General features: G+C 43.6%; 1 protein-coding gene across 3 annotated transcripts in view; it reads right to left on the bottom strand.

Annotated features, from left to right (window-relative positions):
* Window positions 1-797: 797 nt before the first annotated feature.
* Window positions 798-18,971, bottom strand: part of Dennd5b (DENN domain containing 5B) — a 120,127-nt gene continuing 101,953 nt past the window's right edge. For all 3 annotated transcript variants that reach the window (XM_005364627.2, XM_005364628.2, XM_026787881.1), the window contains 7 exons: window positions 15,740-15,885; window positions 12,966-13,084; window positions 11,376-11,563; window positions 7,069-7,151; window positions 6,434-6,560; window positions 5,292-5,466; window positions 798-2,220 (listed from right to left, as the gene is read on the bottom strand). In XM_005364627.2, the coding sequence (XP_005364684.1) occupies window positions 2,037-2,220; window positions 5,292-5,466; window positions 6,434-6,560; window positions 7,069-7,151; window positions 11,376-11,563; window positions 12,966-13,084; window positions 15,740-15,885 (1,022 nt within the window). In that variant the 3' untranslated portion in view covers window positions 798-2,036. The remainder of the gene's footprint in view (window positions 2,221-5,291; window positions 5,467-6,433; window positions 6,561-7,068; window positions 7,152-11,375; window positions 11,564-12,965; window positions 13,085-15,739; window positions 15,886-18,971) is intronic.

Raw genomic sequence — 18,971 nt, forward strand, 5'->3', positions numbered from 1 at the left:
CTCTGTGAGTTCCAGGTCAGCCTGATCTAAAGTGGAATTCCAAGGACAGCCAGGGCTACACAGGGATATTCTGTTTTACAAACGAAAAACAAAACAACAACAGAACCATTTAAGTATCAGTCCTTATTAAGTACTACAGGAATATTGCTTCCTATCTGTACAGGTGAATGAAGATTCAACAGAAGAAATACAACTAGGTAAGAATGCTTTGAAGGTTGGTCTCATGCAGCCTGGTGTGGTAAAATCCCTGTGTTGTCAAGGGGAAAAGGGCAAGAATGTAATCTTTGATTCTGTTCCCTCAGATAAACCAAGAAGCCGCACTGGATGACTCAATTGTAGTATACTAGCTTAGAATCTTCCTGGTGCTGTTTCAGGACGGCGGCCCTATGGGAAAAGGGAACAATAAAAGCCTGAAATGGACCATTTATAGCTCCTGGATGTTTCCCATAGTAGGTTCGTGTCTCTAGAATACTTATTTTAGGTAAACAAATCTCTGGTTCACCCAGGCCATCTGGAGCCCTAAGCCCTCCCTTCCCTTCCCATTCCCAGGAGCTGCTCCTCCTTGGCTGAGCGGTGCCTGATACAGGGAGTTAGGTCCCTCATCTATTAGCTTCTTCCTCTATAAATAAGGGAACGGCGCTGTTGGCAGGAGCCCAGGACCCTCAGGGGCTGCAGCCCCGCTCTTCGGCTACAAAGGGGAATAGACCCGGAGCTCTGCTGAGGCAGTTTTGCTACTAACAGGGTATCAGCGCCTAATTAGAGGTCTCCGACTTAGCAGAAGATGAAGACTTATGTAATTGCTAACATATTTATTCAGCGGCAGGGCCTGAACTGCCCTGCCCGGAGCCGATCGCTTTACATTTCCCCGAACACCCAGAAAGGTTCCACTCTTTCTCCGGGCTTCTGTTATTTGCATTATCATGGTCAACAAATACTTTCACAAAAGCATTCCAAATCACACAGAGACCGCCCCTTCTTCCACATTCCTTCCATTTCCTGAGGGGGGCGGGGCAGGCGGAGGGGGTGGCTGGAACCTAACAAAGACAGGGCTGGTAGTCTAACTCTGGTTACAGACTTTACATGGCCAAGTTAAAGTACCGAGTCACACTGGTTTTTGCAGTTATTATGACTAAACGGCTAATACTGAAATTCATTATCTCCACGGTGCTCTCAAATAACAGTAATAAAAATTCCAAGAACGAAGCTACTTCAGGCTAATCTTTTTAAAGTAAAGTAAAGAAGCTATAATCCCACACTTAAACACACTTCTCAGGACTTTCGTGTTTTCTTTCCGATGACCTGGCATTTGCTGTCTGTATGTGTGTGCCTGTGTTCGGACACAGAGCCTCACTTTGTAGTCCTGTCTGGCCTGCAACTCAGAAAGATCCACCTGCCTCTGCCTCCCCAGTGCTGGGATTAAAGGTGTGCGCCACCCTTTAATCTGCTGGAGTCTAGTATTTAAAATACTTTAACATTTCCCCAAACTGGAGAAGTGACTCATAATTCAAACGTATTGAATGGTTTATAACCCAAAGGTAGATGAGGACTCTTGTACAGTATGTAAAGCTGTGTACATTCACCACACACAGGACAGAACTCCAGGAAGGACGGCTGCTTCACAATGATGCATTATGGGTTCCTTTGTGATACCTGGAGGATTGCGCTACGGACACATTTACTGGCTTCTTCCTGACTAGCACCGCTCTCCCCACCCCCGACATTTTTAAACTACTTATTTTAAGTCACAGGAATATTCAATCTAAGAAAAGTATCTTATTAGAGTAATATAATTTCTTAAAGATAGCATATTTACACACATCTAACACATGAAAATACTCTGTTTTATACTAAATTTCAGGTTCAAATGAACTACAATACAGCACTTTGCCTCGTGTGCAGAGTGGAGATTGTTCAAACTGGGCTTCTACTGCACAGCACCGCCCAGGCAGTGCTCACTGTGGTCAGACCAGTCCAAAGGTCCCAGAGCTGGGGAGGGTTCAGGAGCCAGCGCAGGATGAAGAGTTTCTGTCAGTCGGTTACACGTCTACTCCTTTGATTAGAGATCCTTCCAAGACTATGGTGAAGTCCTGAATAGTCTGTAGAATTCGGATAAGGGAGTTGACAGTCATGTGGTCTCGGAGAAGGGCGCTCTCCTCGTACATTCGGGTGATGGCGGGACACTCCGCTAGCAATGGAATCCACTGTGGGAGCAGGTGATCCCTGCAGATCAAACAGAAACAGCGTCTGAGCGCCCTCCTGTCTTTCCCTTTAATTATCAGCCAATTGAAACAACAACACTACAATAAATTAAGAGTTCTCCTAGGAGCAGCTGTGGTGACTATGCCTGTTAAGTTCAAGCACTTGGGAAGCAGATGCAGGCAGATTTCTGAGTTTGAGGCCAGCCTAGTCTATATAATGAGTTACAGGCTAGCCACAGCTACATAGTGAAACCCTGTCTTAAAATAAAATAAAAGTTCCCCAAGGAATTTTCTCCTGGGAGGAGGCTGAAGTCTTGGGTGCAGTCAGAGGAAGAACTCACCCACAACAAATACAAACAAAAAAAAAAAAAGGCAACTTGTCAGGTGACCTTGTAGGAGAGACTTGGCTCCTGACAATGATGGGTGGAATCACACCTTGGTGGGACTACTTTGTAGTTATGATCTCTTATCTCTTATTCAATCCTTTTCCTTAAGTCAGAGCCCTAAGATGGACTAGGAGAATATATTTCTGTCTCTCTTCCTAATGTGGCTATATTGAATAAATAACCCTTTTTCTGCTTTTCACTACGTTTGTGAGCCTGTGTGGGTTTGTGCCATGTGCACACGATGCCTGTGGAGGCCAGAAGCGGTGGCCACACCCTCTGGATCAGGGTTAGTGCTTATTTGTTGCTGGATGTGGGTGCTGGGAACTGAACTTGGGTGTTCTGGACTTCCAGAGCTGCATCATCTCCCAGACCCTGATTTCACTATTAATTTGGCTTTTACTTGATTTAGCCAAGTAGTTGAACCTGGCTTGTAGCACAAACTGTGACCCACAGGTCAGGCAAGAACAAAAATCAATGTACACACATTAGTATTTTCAATTGGCAGGGAAGGAGTTAGATGGTGACCAATCTGGCCAAATTCTGTGCTAATGTTAGCACACTTAGGAAATGAGTTTACATAAAAGGGAGTATTGGTCACACCCTGTTCCCCACCCTCCTGCCTGTCTAGGAATCAGGGTGCCCAGCTGCAGGCTTGTAATGAAAAAACCCAGCATCCGGAGGCAGAGGTAGGCAGATCTCTGAGTTTGAGGCCAGCCTGGCCTATAAAGCAAGTTCCAGGACAGCCAGGACTACACAGAGAAACCCTGTCTCAAAAAACAAATAAAAAAAGAATTTCAGCACAATTAACAACCACTTAAAGCTTTTTTCTTTTTTCTAGTTGTAAACCTACAATATTCTACTATTCCAGGAATATGGCCAGAAGCCCTATTTATAGGGAAGAGGCATATTCTAAACCCCTTATTGCACACCAGTGGCTCTGGATTTTACCTATCAGACTATAATTCCATCTAAGGCATCTCCAGAGCCACCCTATAATCTTAGCTTTATCAAAAGACAGAAAAACGGGGGCAGGGAGTAGTTTCTGAGACACTTTTTGAGATGTAATTTGAGACCCACCAAAAAGCTAAAATATTATTTGAAGAGTTTCCTTGAGAAGCCTGGAGCCTGTACTCATCCTGGGCACACCTTACTCCTTACTATACAGCTACGGTTCTCCCTTGAGGAGCCCAGACTGCACACTCAAGTGTTTCTTCCACTTCTTTACTTAGGTGTGTCTCTTTCTCCTAAGCCTTGCGCCTAAGATCTATATTAAGATATCTTGTTTTAAAAACAAAACAAAACAAAACAAAACAAAACAAAACAAAACAAAACAAAACAAAAGAGCTGGGTGGTGGCCGAGGCACACACCTGTAATCCCAGCACTCAGGGAGGCAGAGGCTGGTGAATTTCTGTGAGTTCAAGGCCAGCCTGGTCTACAAGAGCTAGTTCCAGGACAGGCTCCAAAGCTACAAAGAAATCCTGTCTTGAAAAACAAACAAACAAACAAACAAAACAAACTATAACAACAACAAAAAAACCAAAACAAAGCTATCTTGTTTTAAAAATGCTTTTTTTTAAAAAAAATTATTTTAAGCAAAGCATGGTGGCAAATGCATTTAATCCCAGCACTCAGGAGGCAGAGGCAGGCGAATCTCTGTGAGTTCGAGACCAGCTTAGTCTACAGAGCAAGTTCCAGGACAGCTAGGGCTGTTACACAGAGAAACCCTGTCTTGAAAAACAAAAAGCAAAAAAGAAAACAATAACAAACAAACAAAAAATCCCAAAACAAAAGAACAAAACAAAAAAAGTATTTTAATTTTTCCTGAATCTATTTATTCATTCCCCCCCCCTTTCCATCCAGTGCTAGGGACCGAACCTATGTCCTTTTGCACATTGGTCGGGGTTCTACCACTAAGCTCCACCCCCAGCCCTTTTTCCGTATTTTGAGGCAGTGTCTTACGAATTCCCTAGTCTGCTCTTGAACTTGCTCTGTGGCCAAAGCAATGCCTAAACTTGTGGTTTGTCTGTCTTTGCCTCCTGAAGAGCTGGTATTACAGACCAGTGCCATAAGGAATGACTACTTTGTTACTATGTGATTTTGGGATAGTTTGCTAATGTATTTGGGTTTCATCTATTTCCTATTTTCTCACTTATAAAACAGTAGATGGGGGCTGGAGACATGGCTCAGTGTTAAACAGTACTTGCTGCTTTTGCAGAGATCTAGGTTCAGCTTCCAGGACCCACGTGGTACTCACAACCGACTCCAGTGCTCTCCTCTGGTTTCTACAGGCACCAACTACTTAGCCCATATACACACGCAGGCAAAAGAACATACATGTATTTATTTTTGGTTTTTAGAGACAAGATTTCTCTCTGGCTGTCCTGGAATTTGATTTGCAGACAAGGCTGGCCTTGAACTCAAAGGTCTTTCCTTCTTTGTTTCCTGAGTGCTGAGTGCTGGGATTAATGGTGTGAGCCACCACACCTGGCAAGGAAACCATTTACACACAAAATAAAAATTCAGAAATCTTTTTAAGAAATGGGTATATCAGTTGCTACTGTAACACAAAGTTAATGAGAAAACAGCGGTCTCATAATAAAAGTTGGAAAGAAGAAATCCAAGAAAAATGGGCATAACCCGGTATAACTTCCTAGACTCACGCTACCCACACACAGAAATAAGAAAAGCCTAACTCCGACTCTGTACCTTGTTCCAAGGCAAACTAGGATCTGGAATTTGCCGTCCTTCCCGATGCTCCTGGGTGCAGTATTTATAGCATTCACATAGTGGCAGAAGGTTTTGCAAGAAGATTTCTGAATAAGTACATCATCTTCATTGTCTAAAATCTGGTCAGTAGTTTCAAAATAAGCCACTGCTTTCTCTGAGGAAGACAAGCAGAATCACACCACACTACAACAGTTGTATACAGAAATGTCAACACTCTATATGTAGTAAAAATCATCTGATTTACCCTGGAAACTCTACCGAGGCTTGGCACCATTGTTAGCCCTCTAATCCAAATCATGACTTTTCACTGACTTCAGAATGAATCGCAGAGATCTGTGGTTTGCGACAGAACACTGATTCGGTGCGGGGACCTAAAGGAGCCTGGTGGAGCACTGACTAAATCAGCGAACAGAGATGCAGTAAGCAGACATCAGAGCCAGGAGAAATAAAATAAATTCAAAGCTTTCCAGAAAGGGGGGAAACAAATCACTCTTAGCTGTCTTGTCAATTTTCCTTTCTTTGCTTAAAAGTTCCGAGTTCACGTAGGCCTGCTTTACAAACACAATACGGCTCACTGAACCTTTAAAGAAACTGTGAGCTAAAATTCTTCATAACTAAAGAAAAAAAATCACAAAACTTAGGATGCTTTTAAAAAGATTTATTTATCTTTATTTTACACGTATGGAAGTTTTGCCTGCCTGCCTGCCTGCCTGCCTCCTGTGTACCATGGGAATACAGTACTTTCAGAAGCCAGTGAAGGGCATTAGATCCTTGGAACCACAGTTAAGGAGAGTTGTACGCCATCATGTGGATGCTGGGAACCGAACCCAGGTCCTCTGGAAGAGCAGCAAGTGCTCTTAACTGCTGAGTCATCTCTCCAGACCCCTCCTTTTATTAAATACTTATTTTATGTGTGTGTGAGGCAACTTGTGGTAGTCAGTTCTCTCTTTGCATCCTGTAGGGCCCTGGGATCAGACTCAATTCTTCTACTCGTTGAGCCCTCATTACTCTAGAAATATATGAGTGTATACTGCTTTTTATTTATTTAAAATGTTAGCTTTCGGGGGTTTTTAAGGAAACATTTCAGTGGCTTTATAATAGCAAACTTCTACTTAATTTACCTACGAAGTCCCAGATGAAGACATTCTTGTGAAAGATGCGGGCAGATTTGAACCCATGATGGAAAACTTGTTCCAGTGCAGCAACCAGGCCGTTTTCTCCACACAGCAGCACCGTGAGGCTTCCTCTCTGTAAACCATAAGGTTAACACAGTGACAAAACAAAAACAGAAACAACACTAGAGGGGCTAGACAGATGGCTCAGAGGTAAAGAGCTGGCTGCTCTTTCAGGACTGGGGTTCAGGTCCTAGCACCACATTACAGCTTACAACCACCCTTAACTATAGCTCCAGGGGAATCGCTGTTTGTTTCTATCTTTAAAGGAATCAGGCACGTATGTAGCACACAGACAGACATGCAAGCAAAAAACTTCTATCTAAGAAATAAAGTAACCCCCACCCCACCCCAAACAATGACCACACTAGAGAAACAAGAGCTGAGTGAGGTAGCCAGGCGGGGGTGGTGCAAGACTTTAATCCAGCACTCACGAGCAGAGACAGGCAGAGTGAGGCCAGTTGGTCTGTATAAAGAGAGCTACAAGACAGCCAGGGCTACACAAAGAAACTGTCTCAAACAAAACAAAACAAACAAAAGGGTCTACCCATAGGAACATAACAGTTTCACTGCCCCCATAATACCTCCTTTTCAGGTTTGTGGAAGTGCTTCACGATGTTGTTCACAGCTTCTCCAATCCCTTCCTGGATCTGTCCAGCATTGGGCTCTGCAAAACAATCAATATTGTCGACATTAAAAAAAAAAGATTTATTATGTATACAGTGATCTGTATACACATATATGCATGCATGTATGTATATGTGTGTATGTATATATATGTCCTATTGTTTACATTCTTGTCAGAAATAAATAAACCAAAATACTATGGGATGATCAACTGTAAGTCTCTGTAGGAAAAACTCCATCTTAAGCAAGCAAGCTTTTCCAGAGACTCAATGCAGTTTGCCAATGGACAAAATGGCCAAGTCCAAGGGTTTGATGCACTTGAAAGGAATCCAAGAAATCCTCAAATCCCAGCCACACTACCTACAAACTGTAACTCAAGTCAAGTTGGTTCGGGACAATTAATTGTCTGTATTCTGCCAATTATGCTTTAAATAAATGCTGACTGGCCAATAGCCAGGCAGGAAGTATAGGTGGGACAACCAGACAGGAAGTAGAGGCGGGTCAATGAGAACAGGAGAATTCTGGGAAGGAGGAAGCCCATTACTTCCCAGTCCTGCCCAGACACAAGGCAGAAGATAGGAAGATGTGACCTGCCCTGCTGAAAAAGGTACTAAGCCATGTGGCTAACACAGATAAGAATAATGGGCTAATATAAGAGTTAATAAAAAGCCTGAGCTAATGGGCCAATCAGTTTATCATTAATATAGACCTCTGTGTGATTTCTTTGGGGCTAAATGGCTGTGGGACCTGGTGGGAGGACAGAAATCAGGCAGGTCAGAAACTCCACCAACATCAAATGTCTAATTTTTTCTGGTTTTTCTCAATTGAAAATAACTTAAAAACAAAACAAACCAAAACAACCTAACAAACACTCCTCCCTGAGAAAACACAACAAGATATTCAATGCAATCACCTGGCACCTATCATGAAGCGCCAACAACTCTCTAGACGTGAGGGGTGGAGTGGGGAAGACCCCTTCATCATTCATCATTACTCAGAGGTTCCCTGCCAAGAATCTTGTGGGGGTGTGCCAAGACAGCTGAGGCTCTCAATGACCACGTGAAGTTCTGCTGCTGTGGTTTAAGGGAAGAGGCCAGGTGATGCCCTGGCTAGAGGTTAGGCTTTCTTCTCTTCCTGACTGGTCACTCTCCTCGCTCCATAGGCTCATATATTTGAATGCTCGGTCCCAAGTTGGTGGAACTATTTAGGAAGAATTAGGAGGAGTGGCCTTGTTAAAGGAAGTATGTATGTCACTGGTGGTGTGCCCCCACCTCTGCCTCAAGACTGCAGTTCAAAGTACAAGCTTTCATGTACTGCTTCAGAGCCTCACCTACCTGCCTGCCGCCATGCTTCCCGCCAGACTGTCATGGACCTACCCTCTGAAACTAGCAACCCGAATTAAATGCTTTCCTTTAGAATTTGCCTTGGTCATGATGTTTTAATCACAGCAACAGAAAAGTAACTAAGATAAAACAACCCTGCATACTAAAACTAATCATTTATTTTTAGGGTCTTTTTTTTTTTTTTTGTTTTTCGAGACAGGGTTTCTCTGTGGTTTTGGAGCCTGTCCTGGAACTAGCTCTGTAGACCAGGCTGGTCTCGAACTCACAGAGATCCGCCTGCCTCTGCCTCCCGAGTGCTGGGATTAAAGGCGTGCGCCACCATCGCCCGGCGTGCGCCACCATCGCCCGGCTATATTTAGGGTCTTATGTAGCTCCCGCTGCTATCAAACTCACTATGAATTTGAGGATGTGGATGACTTTGTACTTCTGATCCTCTTACTTTGATATTTTGAACAGTGGAATTATGAACTGGAGTCACCATGCCTGGTTTATGTGATGCTGAGAACTGAACCAAGCACTTCCTTCTTGTTAGACAAGCCCTCTCAACAGAGTATGATATCCATGTCGTGGTGGTTTGGAGCAGAATGGCCTCCACAGCCTCATATATTTGATTTCTTTTTTTTTCTTTTTTTCTTTCAAAAGACAGGGTTTCTCTGTGGCTTTGTAGCCTGTCCTGGAACTAGCTCTATAGACCAGGCTGGTCTCGAACTCACAGAGATCCGCCTGCCTCTGCCTCCCGAGTGCTGGGATTAAAGGCGTGCGCCACCACCGCCCGGCCAGCCTCATATATTTGAATGCTGCATGTCTGGTTCCCAGTGGTAGACTGTTTATGAAGGAGTAGGAGGTATGTCAATGAGGATGGGCTTTGAGGTTTCAAAGATTTGTTTATTTGTATATATATGGATGTTTTATCTGCATGTACAACATCTGCACACCAGAAGAGGGCATCAGATCCCACAGGATTACAGTTATAACTGGTTGTGAGCCACCATGTGAGTACTGGGAATTAAACTCTTAACCACGGAGCCATCTTTCCAGCCCCATGGGATTTTTTTTTTTCCTGTCCTCATCTTGTGAATCAAATGTGAGCTCTAAGGTACTGCCCCAGCACCACTCCCAGACGGTCACCATAGTAACTGTGGACTAATCCTCTGACACTGTAGGCAAAGTCCCAATTAAATGCTTTTTTCTTTCTTTCTTTTCTTCCTTCTTTCTCTTTCTTTCTTTCTTTCTTTCTTTCTTTCTTTCTTTCTTTCTTTCTTTCTTTCTTTCTTTCTCCCTTCTCTTCCCTTCCCTCCTGTCTGTCTTTTTTTGAGACAAAGTTTCTCTATGTAGCCTCGGCTACCCTGGAATTTACTATGTAGACCAGGCTGGCCTTGAACTCCTGAATGCTGGGATTAAAGAATATGCCACCACAGCCTGGCTTAAATCTTGCTTAGGTCATGGTGTTTTGCCATAGCAATAGAGCAAGCAGTAACTAAGAGAATTCTTGATTCCAAGAATAGTTTTAAAATAAAAAAAAGGTAAGCAAATTTTATCTAGAGTCAGAAGTAGAGATAAACAATAAGAGAAAAATGGGGTGTGTGTGGGCAGAGGTAGGCAATTCTTTGTGAGTTCAAGGATAGCCTGGTCTACTTAGTGAGTTCCAGACCACATAGGAATACAGAGTGAGACCCTACCAAAAAAATAAAAAAAACAAAAAAAGGTGTGTGTATATATATATGTAGCTTGTAGCTCCAGGGGATTCACTGCCCTCTTCCGGCCTTCAAGGGCACCCCCACCCCAGCCCCACAGATAAAATAAATCTTAAAAGGGGAAAGGAAGCTGCTTAGTTATACAGCACAGGCTTAGCACACAAAGCCTTTCTTTCATAGAGATCACGTGATATGATAGCTTTTTAGGCAAGGCGTGGTAGGCCACACCTTTAATCCCAGCATTTGGGACAGAAGCAGATGCCTCTCTGTAAACTCAATGTCAGTGCCCGGGGTGAGAGGATGTGTGTCTGTGCATGCATGCACACACATACGTGCTCCTGCACACGTGAAGGTATTGGGTATCTTCCTTTAACAATCTCCACCTTATATTTTGAGACAGGGTCTCTCACTGATCTCAGAGCTCTCAGGCTGTGTTGTATTAGGCATTAGATCTCTGGTTACAGGGTTCCTCTGTCGCCGATGCAATAAGCCAAATCAAACAGAATAAACCCAGATTTAATAAACAGGGCAATGCAAAACAGAGCAGCCCTGGGTTACTCTTAGAAGTGCAGGAAAGAGACCACAGGGCAGATCTAAGGGCTGGGCCTTAAACAGCCTGTAGCCAGTCTTGAGCAGTTCCAGGGGAGCAGCTGCCAATGGCAGGCTTTCCCAGGGGCGGGGTCTGGGATAGGAGGAGTGGGTGCTGGCCTGTGAAATACTTGACACAAGACCATCTATCTTACTTGTCTACTTATTTACATTTTTTCTCCCCAAACAACTCCTTGAATCTTGCATTTTAAAATTTATTTTTATTACTTTAGTTACGTGTATGTGTGTGGTTGGGGTCAGGTGTGTGCAGACAAGTGCACTCTGCCTGTAGAGGCCAGAGGTGGTTGTGTGCTGCCTGATGTCTCTGGAAGAGCGGTATGCTCTCCACTGAGGAGCATCTCTCTGGTCCCCTATTTACCTTACATTTCTGAGACAGGGTCTCTCACGGAACCTGGTACTCATCAGTCTGGCTAGGTCGGCTGGTCAATGAGTTCTACACCTCCCACACTGGGAATCGAACTCAGATTCTTATGCTTGGGAAAAAAGCATTTCACCTTCCGAGTCACTCCCCAGCCCCTTGTTTTTAAAACCCCTCATCATAATTCATTAACATAACTGTCTTCTGGAAGACAGGCCATAGAAGCCTCCAACACCCGAGGCACACTAGAGACAACTCACTGGCAGGCTTCCCCGTTAGGGAAGTAATACTGAGTCTCCTGGTTGTCGTGGGAGACTTCTGCTGTGGTGGAGTCCGACACTGCTTTCCCAGGTCTTCATCTGAAGCCGATGTCATCAATTCTCCAATAAGAATTCTCTCCAAACTTCCATCATCAATGCCTTTCCCCAGCCACCGCCCACATGGAAATCTGATAGGGTAGGGGAAAAAAAATCTTTTGAATCTACTTTTGTTGTTGTTGTTGTGAATTCACTCCAGTCTCCAGAGATCCCATGAATCTCCATTTTTAAAACTAGATTTTAGTTTTCTTTTTATTTTGAGATAGGAGTCTTACTATGTCGCTAAGGTATCCTAAAATTTACTATGTGAAGGCTATCAGGCTGGTTCCTACCTCCAGGCAATCTTCTGTTTTAGTTTCTAGAATACTGGGATTACAGTTGTTTCTGACGTGACTGGCTTCTACTAGTTTTAATTAAAGGTTTAAAAATGGCATTGAAAGTAGCACAAATAATAAAAACCCAGAGGCAGATACTGGGGTTCAAGCTGAAGATTAGAAAAGCAAAGCAGCAAGGCAGTGGTGGCACACACCTTTAATCCCGGCACTTGGGAGGCAGAGGCAGGCAGATCTCTGTGAGTTTGAGGCTAGCCTGGTCTACAAGAGCTAGTTCCAAAAGAAACTCTATCTCAAAAAACCAACCAAAAAAAACAAACAACCAAACAAACACCCTCACCCCCCAAACCAACAACAACAAATCAAAGCAGCCATGCCACCAGAGAGTTCTCACCTCTACCAAGGCTCAGACAAACTGAGGTGATCCTGTCCTATAGTGCTCTTCAACAAACCTCAGACTGCAAACTGAGCCCTCAGCTCCTGTCTCCTCCCATCTCTCTAGTGCTGGGATTAAAGGTGCGCACCACCACTGCCTGGCTTCTAAGGTAACCAGTGCACACCACCACTGTCTGGCCGGTATGGCTGACTAGTGTGGCTAGCTTTGCACTCTGATCTTCTGGCAAGCTTTATTTATTAAAACACAAACAAAATATCACTATAACTGTAGGTGAAGTCCATGATGATAATATGAAAACACCAAGTCCTTTTAACCATCAAGCTGTTTCTGTAGCTTTCAGTCCTGGGGCTGGACTCACAGGCAGTTGTGAGCCGCCTAAGATGGCTGCTGGGATCTGAACCTGGTTTACCTGCAAGAGTATCAGGTGCTCTTAACTGCTGGGCCATCTCTTCAGACCCAATATTCGTTTAAAAAGAATTTTTGGCAACAGTATTAATTATTGTTATTATTATTAATTTCTCTCTATGTAGCCTTGGCTGTTCTGGAACTCGTTTTGGAGACCAGGGGCCTCAAATTTACCGAACTCTGCCTGTCTCTGCCTCTTCGGTGCTGGGATTTAAGATGTACTCTACCACACCTGGCCAATTTTAGGTTCTATAAATAGAACAAAATACCTCCTCTCCCCCCCTCCCCAAAAAAAACAAGTTCAGGAGGTAGTGGCAATGCTTTAGGAAAATTTAAAACATTTAGCTACCTAAGAGCTCCGAGACAAAGATTCTGCTCCTCCTGAGTCCATTTACTCACCTGTATGTATGTCCTGTGATTTCATTTCTGACCATGACGCAATCCACCAGCCATTTAGCTAACAATCCGGAGTTATCGTGGCCGATCTGAGCGGTGGTGAGCTTCCCCAGGTTCTGGCACTGTAGAGACAAGACCACATATCATTATTCTGTACTCAAGTCTTTTCTACTCCCTTTCAGCGTTGGCTGCGGACTTTGGCTCTATCCAACACTCACAGAGACCTACCCTGTACAATGTGCTAGGTTTAACACCACAGACAATCTCGGGGGCCCTCATATAATGAGGCAGGGGTGGACACTGACTATGGGGTGAGGGCTTGAGGTGCTGGACTAGAGATGCAAACAACCCTTAGAAGAATACTGGAGCCGGGCGATGGTGGCGCACGCCTTTAATCCCAGCACTCGGGAGGCAGAGGCAGGCGGATCTCTGTGACTTCGAGACCAGCCTGGTCTACAGAGCTAGTTCCAGGACAGGCTCCAAAGCCACAGAGAAACCCTGTCTTGAAAAACAAAAACAAAAAAAGAAGAATACTGGAGAAGCATTTGCTTCTACTGGGGAAACCCAGAAACAGAACCACTGATAAAGATTCACGCCTTGCCTGAAGGGTGAAGATTTCAGTAAGCAGCTCATTTAAAGAAACCACTAACTGGTATTTGTACATTTTTAACAAGGGACTAGGGGTATAGTTCAGCGGCAGAGAGCTTATCTAGCACGATCATCTCACCTACAAGGGATATTTTCTTCCAGTCTGTGCCTGAAGCTGCCCTAATAGCAAACCTACATATACTATATTTCCCTATATGCACTGTGATGTGTCACAAATCCCAGGTCTTTCCACGCTTTATGCTCTGGGTCCTCTGCAACACTACTCTTAGGCTGTGGGGCCACTAATAAGTGAAGTAAAGGCTACAAAAACACAAGGCACTGCCACACCTAAATACTTACTCTAATAACCTAAATGCTCACTAAGTGATGAATGGAAGGCTAGCGCACGCGCACACACACACACACACACACACACACACACACAGAGTCATGCTAGACAAAGGCAGAATTCAAGGCCGACACGGGAACAGCCTGTCACTGTGCTAATCATAACAGTGCACAATCAGAAAACTTTTAATGTGGACCGAGGGTGTAGCTCAGTGGTAGAATTCTTGCTGACCATGTGAAAGGTCCTGGGTTTGTTCCTTTGTAACAAAAACCAAGAACGTGTAAACAACTCTCACACTCAAAATCTTTAATTTTTTAATTTAATTTAACTTTATTTTAGAAACAGGATTCCTGTGTGTAGCTTGGGAGCCTGTCCTGGAACTTGCTCTGTAGCCCAGGCTAGCCTTGAACTCACAAAAGATTCATCTGCCTCTGCCTCCTGAGTCCTGGGATTAAAGGCATGAACCACCACCACCAGGCTTTTGTTTTGTTTTTGAGACAGTTTCATTACGTAGCTGAGGATAGTTTTGAACTTGCAACAATTCTTCTGCTTCCATCTCCTGAGTGCTGGGACTCCAGGCATATGCCCCCATGTCTGGCCTTTTATTTTTATTATTTTGCTTTTTGAGACAGGAACTCATGTTACCTAGGCTAACCTCAAACCTGCTACATAGCAGAGGATGGCCTTGAACTTCTGACCCTCCTGTGTCTGTGTCTGTTCTCAAGTGCCAAGGTTACAGGAATACACCACCGTGCTCAGCTTCTATATTTCTGGACCACAACCGCAGAAAGTGAAATTATGAATGAACTGTAGGATAAATGTTCCTACATTTATGCTCTTTGTGGACAAGTAAAAAACAAAGCAATGGTAATAGGAATTATAAAAAATGGACGCGAATTAAATTCTGACTGAAAAAATCTGATAACGAAAGGATCACAGACGGACGACATGCTGGACTGAATGAAACGTCAGAGCTGTAAGTTCTGAAAGCATTTGCTTTGTTTATCATGGAAGGCGTCATGTGACCCAGCTGAGGGACATGCTGACAGTTTTTGTAAACCCTCAAGGTTTTAAATTTTTACATGCAAATAGATGTGAATCTGCCACATACATAAAGCCAAATGGACCGCTGGGCTATGGATTATGGTTCCAAGTGAAAAGGGCTCTTCCTAGACCCCAAGGAACGTAAGTGAACAGAAATTAATCAGTACTACATCTTTCCTGAAGTGCAAACAGGTTATCTTAGTCCTCGCATGTCAGGACCAACCTGAATACAGGCTCAAACATATGGAAATACCTTACTAGTGATACTCAAAACTGCAACATGAAAAGTCATATTTACAGGGGCCGGGTGTTAGCGACACTGAGGCAGGCAGATCTCTGAGTTCAAGGCCAGCCTGGTTCACAGAATGAATTCCAGGACAGCCAGGGCTGTTACCCAGAAAAACCCTGTCTTGAAAAGCAAAGCAAAACAAAACAATATTCTTCTATAAATGCCATTATGTGCTTCAAAAGCCATAAGCATGGACGTCAGTTCTCTGGGTCTGAGGAGAAACCAGGGAAAGCACTTATTTAATTACAGTTTCTGTTTGTCATGTTCTGTGTTAGGCACTGGGCATCAAGGAACAGGACCTAGTAAAGCCTACAACAAGTAGAAGAATAGGGATTAGCAATGAAACAAAAAGCAAACTAGTGTAAGCTGCTCCAGACAATTATAGGGACATAATGACAAAATGATCCTGTATGCTCGCATATTCCTTTATTTCATTTGCTTCACAAAAAAATGAAAAAAACAAACCAGAGTTCTTCTATAGAAGTAAAAAGGTATTGGCTAACCTACCTCAAAAGTCATCTCAAGTAGGTTTTTTGGAATCTGCATTACTCCGGTGTCTCCTAGCTCTCCCGAAACACAGATCCACGGGTTTGATGTAATGATCGCATTGCTCAGCTTTTTAATTGGAATTATCACTGCTCTATAAGGAATCACTGAAAGAAAAACAAGGAACTGAAGTTAGAAAAAGTCACAATTACCCAGAACTAGTTGCATTTAAGATATATTTTGCTTTTTTATTGTTTTTATGTATATGAATGTTTTGCCTGCATGCACGTATGTACACCACATCCGTGTCTAGTGCCCTCAGAGGTAAAGGAGAGAGTCGGATCCCCCAGAATGGGAATTATGGTACTAGAGTTGTGAATACCATGTGGGTGTTCAGCAAGAACAAGTGCTCTTAGCCACTGGGTCATCTCCCTAGCCCCTGATATTTGGTGTATTATGATCTTTTTTTTTAAACAAATATATATATATATATATATTTTAAGATTTTATTTATTTGTTGTCTACATGTTTGCCTGCAGGCCAAAAGAGGGCACCAGATCTCATAGATGGTTGTGAGCAACCATATGGTTGCTGGGAATTGCACTCAGGACCACTGGAAGAACGGCCAGTGCTCTTAACCTCTGAGCCATCTCTCCAGCCCCCCTCGTCTGCTTTTGGTCACGGCATTTGTCACAGCAGCAGAGAGGGCTGGGACCAGATTATCTCTTTACACATCCCAATGCTGCAGACAGAAGTTTCTCAGAAAAGGAGAAACCATACATAAGAATATCTTAAGAGATTATTGCATCTTATTATAGTGTCTGTGATGTGACTACATGAATGCTGGTACATGTGTGTTATAGCTCATGTGTACATATAGGTTACAGGACAATTCTCAGAACTGGTTTCTTTCCATCTTTCTTTTTTTTTAAATATTTATTTATTTTATTATATATACAATATTCTGTCTGTGTGTAAGCCTGCAGGCCAGAAGAGGGAACCAGACTCTACCTCAGATGGTTGTGAGCCACCATGTGGTTGCTGGGAATTGAACTCAGGACCTTTGGAAGAGCAGGCAATGCTCTTAACCTCTGAGCCATCTCTCCAGCCCCTCTTTCCATCTTTCTATGAGCTCCAGGGATTGAACTCAGGTCACTAGGATTGTATGGAAAGTGTTTTCTTCTGCTGAGATATCCTGCTAGTCCTTTTTTTTGTTTTTTGCTTTGGGACTTGGTTTATATCCTGTTCTGGCCTTGAAAATAGCTAAGGATGACCATGTTTTTAGTTGTCTTAAGTGACTTCTATTTTTCTTTTGGAATCTTTAAAAAAACATTCATGTGCTGGGTGGTGGTGGTGCACACCTTTAATCCCAGCACTTGGGAAGCAGAAGCAGGCAGATCTCTGTGAGTTTGAGGCCAGCCTGATCTACAGAGCAAGTTCCAGGACAGGCTTCAAAGTTACAAAGAGAAACCCTGTGTGAAAAAAAATCCAACAAAACAAAACAATCCCCCTCAGCCCCCACAAACCCCTCTGTATGTGTGTGTGTGTGAGAGAGAGAGACAGAGAGAGGGAGTGTGTGTGTGCGTGAGAGAGACAGAGTGTGCGTGTGAGAGACAGAGAGAGTGTGTGTGCGTGTACGCCTGTACGTGTCACCTTGGTGCACGTTTGGAGCTCAGAGGACAACCTTCTACCATGGGAACTAAACTCCAGTTGTCAGGCTTTGGGGCAAACACCCTTACCCACTGAGCTATCTTGCTAGATCTCCCTTTTTTTTGAGATAAAACTTTCCTGTGTAGGCTAGACCAGCCTTGAAGTTTTTTTTTGTTTTTTGTTTTTTGTTTTTTGTTTTTGGTTTTTGGAGACAAGGTTTCTCTGTGGTTTTGGAGCCTGTCCTGAAACTAGCTCTGTAGACCAGGCTGGTCTCGAACTGACAGAGATCCGCCTGCCTCTGCCTCCCAAGTACTTGGATTAAAGGCGTGCACCACCACTGCCCGGCCAGCCTTGAAGTTTTGATCTTCTTGCCTCAGTAGGGATTACAGGAGCTACATGCCGGGTCTTACCTTTAGCAACTTAGATTCTTGTATGTGAACTAACTGAATGAACTGCAAATTATTAGGTTATTACTTATTAGACATTTTAAGTTGGTCCTCCTGAACTCCCTTTTTATTTATCTGCTTTTCCAAAGACCAGAAATCAGAGCCTTCATAATTCCAGCCAGTGAAGTGCCAGTGATGTTTACTGAGATTTTGGAGAGATTATGCTTTTTTTTTAAAGCCACAGTTGTGTGGAGCAATGGTTTTACCCTGTAAAGATTTGTCTCTTGTACTTGTTTAATAAAATGCTGATTGATCAGTAGCCAGTCAGGAAGTACAGGCAGGGCGACCAGGACAGGAGAATTCTGGGAAGAGGAAAGATTCAGTTTACAGTCGTCACCCAGAGGTAGAGGACACAGGTGTGACTGCCTCACCGATAAAAGGTACCAAGCCACATGACAGCACAGACAAGAATAATGGGCTAATTTAATACGTAAGAATTAGTTAATAAGAAAGCCTGAGCTACTAGGCCAACCAGTTTATAATTAATGTAGACCTCTGTGTGTTTCTTTGGGACTGAATGGCTGAGGGATGGGGCGGGACAGAAACCTCTGTTCAGCACCACAGATTGCAGCTTTACACATTTCTCTTTTGTCCTAGGTGACATTTTCTGTCACAGATTGGGTTTTGTGGGAAGCAGATGCCGAGCCAGAAATGAGCTCGCATGGAGTCTGTGAAGAGGAAGTCAAAACTGACAGTGAAATGTTGAGCTTTGCTTCACGAAGTCTCAATAAAGCCTCCCACCGGTACAGTGAGCTGTGAGTGGGTCCTCTGATTAGGATGCAGGTTGGACCTGGCAGGAAGTTAACAGCCCAGCGTAGTTGTCCATCCCCCATTCCCCCAGACAGGGTTTCTTTGTGTAGCCCTGGCTGTCCTGGAACTCGCTCTGGAGATTAGACCAGGCTGGCCTTGAATTCAGAGATCTGCCTGCCTCTGCCTCCTTAGTGCTGGGACCAAAGGTTGTATCACCACTGCCTGGCTAGGGTAGTTTTGTTTTTTCTTTTCTTTTTGTTTTCAGTGAGGCATTTGCATAGGCTGGCGGTAGAGGGCTAGGAGTCTCCTACAACCCTAAATGGAAATTGAGGGGTCACCAGTGTTCTCCACATACTACCATAGGTCTCACTTTTGAAAATATAAATATTTTTATTTCTTCTTCCTTT

The sequence above is a fragment of the Microtus ochrogaster genome, assembly GCF_000317375.1.
Source record: "Microtus ochrogaster isolate Prairie Vole_2 chromosome 14 unlocalized genomic scaffold, MicOch1.0 chr14_random_2, whole genome shotgun sequence".
Taxonomy (NCBI): Eukaryota; Metazoa; Chordata; class Mammalia; order Rodentia; family Cricetidae; genus Microtus; species Microtus ochrogaster.